Consider the following 7,326-nt stretch of genomic DNA (forward strand, 5'->3'; position numbering starts at 1 on the left):
ATTGTATTTAATATTTTCCCCCTACATATTAATTTGGACGTGCTAATGTTTGGACTGTGATCTTCAGTTTTTTTGTTAGATATATTACAAATATATTATTGTAAGGCATCCTGGAGGAAATATGAATGTAAAACTCCTATGTTGTGCTGAACATTGCATATAAGCGAATATATTTATATTCCTAGTGAAATATTATATCATTATGATCAAGATATGGAGGCATTCTGTGACACAACAAGAAGAGGCGATACACACAAGCAGTGCTAATCATATAAAGGAGCTGTCAGTAAGTAATAAAGTCAGTAATAGAGCTGAGACTGTAGACTCACTATGGGAGAGGACGGACTGTGTGTCAGCACTTCATCCGGGTCTCTGCACTGCTCCATCTTGTCCTGTTCCTGATGCAGAAGAGCGAGACCAGCAGCGATATCACTGGGAACCAGATCTGTGTCCTGAAAACCAGTGAGAGAGAGAGAGATTAGATTACATTAAAGGTCTCGTGAAGTGCTTTGAAATGCGCGTTTTTATTCGATGTTTGGGGTAATCTCAACTTCAATACGAAAAGAGGGTGGGGCATAGAGTAGCTCCTCCCCTTTCTAAAAAAAAACAGCTAATAGCGTTTAGTTTGAACAACAAACAATGAAAAAATTATAATGATAATAATAATAGTAACATAAATAGTAATATTATTACAATTAACTAAATTCATAAATTAAAAAACATATTAAAATAAATCATAATAGTCATTATAATAATAATAATAATAATAATAATAAGGATGACGATGAAATAAATTAATAAATAATAATACAAATGTAAGAGAAAATAATAATAAACAATAATAATAGTACCATTAAATAAATTTATAAATAAAAAACTAAATTAAAATAAAGTATAATAGTAATAATTAAATGAATTAATAATATGATTGAAATAAAATGTAAGAGAAAATTTAATAATAATAATAATAATAAAATAAATAATAAAATTACAATTTACCAAATTCATAAATAAAAATAATTAAAATAAAATATAAATTATAATAGTAATAATAATGAAATTTATTAATACATAATATTAAAATGGTAGAGAAAATATTGAATAATATTAATAATAAAATATTATTACAATTGACAAAATTCATAAATAAAAAATTAATTAAATTTAAATATATTATAGTAGTAATATTAATAATAACAATAACAACGAAATTAATTAACAAAAATAATACAAACGTAAGAGAAAATAGTAATTATAATAAGAATAATAATCAAATAAATAAACAATAATCATATTACAATTAAATAAATTCATAAATAAAATAATATTTAATTACAATAATAATAATAATAATAATAAAATAATTAATAAATAATACTAAAAATGTAAGAGATAATAAATAATAATAATAATATGAAAAATTAACTAAATTCATCAATAAAAAATAAATAAAATTAAAAATTAATTATAATACTACTACTACTACTACTACTAATAATAATAATAATAATATTAATAATAATAATTCAATTATTAATAAATAAGAACAATTTTTAAAAATAATAATAATAAAATGAATTAAACAAATTAATTAATTAATTAAAATTAACAAATAAATTACATGAAACAAACAAATGAATGAACGAGAAAAGCATATAGTTATTTCTCCGACCATGAAGAATCCGCTGACGAGCTGTGCGATGCTGGAGAAAGCTGCGCGGTGGTTATCATCCTGAGGCAGACAGCAGCACAGCAGCCTCAGCCGGTTCTCCCACACTCGAGACGCCACAGACTGAGCTGAGGAGAAGAGCTGAGACGATTCACTGCTCTGAAGATCACGAAGACCCCGACTCGGCCCAGGACTACCCAATGGGTCAAACACCACCAGCACACCCACGGCCATCGCCAGCAGGATGACCCAGCTGAGTATACACAACACACACCATCAGAAACTACACACTTATTAGACATCTTGCTGATATTGAACACAGCAACCAATAGAGCTTTGATGCCAATAGAGCATTAACCAAGATATTTTGCTCTAATTTAGCCACTTTAAAGACACAGTTCACCCCCTAAAAATGCTATTTAATAATTATTCACACCTGTTTGTGGTCATAAACATCATATATGTCTTAACTAGTGACTACAATCAATTCATACTAGCCAGAAATGTTTATTAATTACTGTATTTTTTAATCAAATTGCCAGTATGTCCCTCACCTGGACACCACAGCCCCAATGACGGCCCCAACCTCCTCTGGCTGGCATCCGGAGCTGTTGTCAGAAACCCAGACGGCCCCCAGACATGCCCAAACGAATTCTGGGAAATACAGGACGGCTCGCAGGTACACCAGGAGCGGCATGGAGCGCCGAGGACCCTGATTCATTATGGTTCCTGAAACACATCATTCCTGTGCATTAAACCTCAAGGACTGACGTGTAAATACAGTGATTTGCCATTAGGGTAAGCTCAATAATATTATTTCAAAGCGAATGATGCTTGACGGATAAAGAAAGCATGTGAGGTTTGCAGGGTGAAGCACACACACCTTGAGCGCTGACATAAACGATGGCACAGAGAGTCAAGATGATGACAGCCAGCAGAACCAGAAGAACCAGCAGGTAGTACTGCAGATATGCTCCACCCTTACAGTCGAAGCTGCCCTTATGGTTCGTGTAAACCACTAAAGTCACGATCCACCTAAAAAATAAAAAAAGCAGGACAAAACTAGACTGTTTACATCTGTACAGGGCTCTGGAATAATATCAGTCAATCACTCAAGCTTTATTTATAAAGCACCTTAATACAACCAAGGTGGACCAAAGTGCTTTACACTAGTATAAACTAATTATAAAACACAACTAGAAGGTAAACGATGCAAAAACAACACAAGACATGTCAATAAAATACAGCAGAACATTATCACAGAAATGTCTGTAATAGTGAAATATTGCATTCTTAGGGCTGGATGTTTATGTAAAATTGTATTCCTCATAATTCATGATCCTTTTGAGAAGGAAATTAATTTTAATTAAAATATTTAAGATCATTAAAATCCAAATTATTTAATTTTTCATATTATTATTATTTGCACAACTTATAATATTTCGTGTCATTTAGTTTAAGGATCTTGAGTCATTCATTTATTTTATTTGAAATGAAATGCATGTTGTTTCACGGTAGGAATTATGTCTTGTAGGCATCATAAACTTGGACGGTTTTTGTTAATTTGTGAGAAACTGCATTAAATTGCAGTCATTTCAAAAATGTTGATGATTAATAATTCTCAGATTAAACGAGAACACCTTTTACAGACAATTATTCAAATAAAAACTGCAAATTTCTCATCACCATTGCCAAATAATATATATATATATATATATTTATAATATATAAACGTTGGCGTAACAGTAGCGCAGTGGGTAGCATGTTTGCCTTGCAGCAAAAAGGTCGCTGGTTCGCGCCCCGGCTTGGTCAGTTGGCGTTTCTGTGTGGAGTTTGCATGTTCTCCTTGTGTTATTATTTTTATGCAGTTTATTTTAAGGGTTGGTTAAATCTTCATTTAGTTTGCTTTGAGCCTTTTTTGGTCCATTTTTTAAATTATTGTTGAAGGAATTATTATTTTTTTTACATACAATAAAACAATTAACGTTAGTTTCTTTTTTTGTAATGGTCGCCTCACAGCAAGAAGGTCTCTGGTTCGAGTGCCAGCTGGGTCAGTTGGCGTTTCATTGTGGAGTTTGCATGTTCTCCCCGTGTTGGCGTGGGTTTCCTCCGGGTGCTCCGGTTTCCCCCACAGTCACATGCGCTATAGGGGAATTGGGTAAGCTCAAATTAACCGTAGAGTATGTGGTGAATGCAAGAGTGTATGGGTGTTTCCCCAATGTTGGGTTGCAGCTGGAAGGGTATTTACTGTGTAAAAGATATGCTGGATAAGTTGTCGGTTCATTCCGCCATGGCGACCCCTGATTAATAAAGGGACTAAGCCAAAGGAAAATGAATGAATATAAACATTTTATAAAAATATTATATATATAAACATTTGGGATAAGTAAATGTATTAATGTGTTAAAATAAGCTTATTTTGCTCACCAAATCTGCATTCATTGAATCAAAAATACAGAAAAATTGCCAAATTTGTGAAATATTATTACAGCTATTTTCTTATTAAATGGAGGTTAAAATGTTATTTTTGACTAAGATTTAATCCTGAATTTTCATCCTCATTACTGCAAATTTACTGTAACATGATCCTTCAGAAATATGTGTAATATGATGATTCGACAACCAGGAAGAACATTTATTATTATTATTATTATTAAAACTGTGCATTCTGTCTGGCTCTAATTATCACGAGGGATCAGTCAGTGCAGTATATCACAATAGCAGGATATCACTCACACATTAAGGCCATAAAGTTGAGAAATAAGGTGAACTCTGATACCAGAACCTCCTAGGCTTCTCCCAGAATCAGATTTTCTTGTTGGTATTGATTGCTATATACAAAATTAGCCATTAGCTAAAAAAATAACATCAGCTTAGATTAATAAAAGCTTTTTTGTAGGCGTCATTACATTGACTTTACTTACAATAACTGATGTCAACAGATTTACTGTACAAACTTTACTAACAATGTCATAGATTCATGTGAAAAAATGTCAATGATTGAAAACTATCGTGAAAATGTTTCAGTTTTATAATAAATTGCATTTTTGAAGTGTCCATGACATCAAAATTGTTAATGTCATTATCACGATATATCAAATTAGTGAAGGTCAGCTTATGTGTAGTAACGCTACAGTATGTCACAACAGCAGAATATCAATCGCAAAATTATGAACAACAGCTGTAAATACAACAATCTCAATATGTCTAAAAGTTCAAATAATAATTATTGGCACTTTTTTAAAAGCCCCACGATATCAATATTGTGAATGTGCATTATCACGATATATCGAATTACCGTAAGTATGTCACGACAGCTGAATTTCAATTGCAGCATTTATTGCTATAATGAACAACCACAAATACAACAATCTCGACATTCTTAAAAGTTTAAATAATAATTGTTTGCAGTATTTTGAAGTCCCCACGATATCAATATTGTGAATTTTCGTTATGCCGATATGTCGAATTACAGAGTAACGATAAAGTACATCACAACAGCAGGATATCAATCGGAGCATTATGAAAAAACACTGTAAATACAACAATCCCAGTATTCTTAAAAGTTTAAATGATAATTAATCGCGGTATTTTGAAGTCCAAACGATGTCAATATTGTGAATGTTCGATTTCACGATATATCGAATGACCGAATATCGGCGTATGTCTGGTAACGCTACAGTATGTCACAACAGCTGGACATTGATTGCAAATAAAGGCCATAAATAAGATAAATAAGCTGAACTTTGATCTCAATCTCACCACACAGCCCGGATAAACAGCTCAAAGGCTCCGGGAAACACCAGATCATCACTGGCGATCCGCCACCGGCGCCCGAACACCAGCAGTCCGGGCATCCCGACAGATGAAGATAAAGATGATCACAATCCGCACACACTCCCGGTCAGCGGCGTCCTGAAGCCCATCTCCCCGCCACCCTGCGCTCCATTTCCGGATTATAATATTACGACATGGGGGAAAGTATCATTAGCATCGCTCACTGACATCTGACAGGACAAACCGCAGCTGCTTGGGTTTGTTGTTTTCCCTTTTCTGTGTAGCAACCAAATGTGTCCGTGAGTAGACGTTTCGGTAGCACAACAGTTCCGAGAGCAGCAGTTAAATTACTCATTAATTGTATTTTATTAACGTCTACCCCTTCCCCAACTCTAAATCTACCTCTCACACTAAATTAAAACAGTCATTATAACGAGGATTACTAACTGACCTACTTATTAATTAATTAATTATACTTATAAATTGTATTATCGCGTACCCCTCCTTAAAATAAAGTAAAACAGTAAATAAACCGAGAATTATTAATTGAATTACGGATTAAATTGTATTTTATTAACGCCCACCACAACCTAAAACAATCTAAAACAGTAATGATACAAGATATTATTCACATTATTTATTAAATTGCTCATTAAATGACAATTTATTGTCGTCTACCTCTACACCAACCCTCACAGTAATGCAAAACAGTAATTATACCGAGTATTATTGATATTATTTATTAAATTACTCATTAATTGTATTTTGATAACATCTACTGTTTACCGAAACTTCGGGCCGCAGCTGTATCCCTTCTAGACTTTACCCGGACACATTTGAGATGACACTAGCTCCCACTGGTCAGCCGTAATTTTATTTATTTATTAATTTTACTGTTCAGAATATACATATATAATGGCACTGACAAATATAATATAGCAAATATTAAGCAAGGCACATACACAATTGGACAATGAACCTGTAAATTAAAATAATTAGAATATTTCATCATGTGGGCACTAACGTTAAAACCACCAGACACTCGCTTTAGCTCTGATAAACATTTTATTCACTAAAAAACTAAGTGCTCTGCGTTTGTCAGAGGTAATTAGTCTACCATTATAGCTGAAATGATCAAATATTACTGTTATTTATAGTAAATATGTAGTGTTTTTGGACAGTAAAGAGCTATAATCAATCTGTTGTGGTGATTCAGTTGCTATGGTAACACATTCATTACAGTAATATAAACAAATGACCCAATACTGTAGTTTTCTACAAATATAAGGTCTATTTTACCAAATACTATAGAGCATCGCTGTGTATTATTCTCCAAACAACCTTTGTTTCCCAAGAAAACCCTTGAGTCCCCATGCAAAAGCCAATTCAAAACCCCTGATAGCAAAATAAAGTGATAATTGTGATCAAATTGTGGTGTAATTAAAAACCAGCAGTATTATCAAAAGCTCCAGTGAAATTAAATGACTTTTTTTAGATGTTAGTATCAGTATATTAGATTTAAGGATGTCTACAATCTAGTGTGCTCCAAAAACAGTGACAAAAATCACATTTATTAAATATAAACCTGTTTGAAGTTGATCTCTTCTGTCTAAATCATACCTGCCAACATTTGTACCTGAAAATCCGGGAGACCGGGGTTGGAGGTGAGGTGTCTGAGTAACATTGTTGTGAACTAGGTGTATGGTGGTGATTGTAACTACTATGAAGCATGTTTCGGGCCGCCGCTGCGATCAGACTCAATATATACCAATATATTGGATCCGATATACCATTTACCAATGTTGGCAACCCGGGGGTTTCACAGACCGTACCAAATTGCTGAGGACTGCGAGGGGGTGGTTGAAATTACGGAAGTTTTT

General features: G+C 33.2%; 1 protein-coding gene across 1 annotated transcript in view; it reads right to left on the minus strand.

The window, feature by feature from the left end:
• Window positions 1–5,724, minus strand: part of daglb (diacylglycerol lipase, beta) — a 16,328-nt gene extending 10,604 nt beyond the window's left edge. The window contains exons 1-5 of the mRNA XM_087275563.1: window positions 5,432–5,724; window positions 2,553–2,704; window positions 2,224–2,398; window positions 1,673–1,922; window positions 330–452 (exon numbers count right to left, since the gene is read on the minus strand). Coding sequence (XP_087131689.1) covers window positions 330–452; window positions 1,673–1,922; window positions 2,224–2,398; window positions 2,553–2,704; window positions 5,432–5,526 — 795 coding nt within the window. The 5' untranslated portion in view covers window positions 5,527–5,724. The remainder of the gene's footprint in view (window positions 1–329; window positions 453–1,672; window positions 1,923–2,223; window positions 2,399–2,552; window positions 2,705–5,431) is intronic.
• Between the last annotated feature and the right edge of the window lie 1,602 nt (window positions 5,725–7,326).

Source organism: Danio rerio, chromosome 12 (assembly GCF_052040795.2).
Source record: "Danio rerio strain M-AB ecotype USA chromosome 12, GRCz13ab, whole genome shotgun sequence".
In the NCBI taxonomy this organism is placed as follows: domain Eukaryota; kingdom Metazoa; phylum Chordata; class Actinopteri; order Cypriniformes; family Danionidae; genus Danio; species Danio rerio.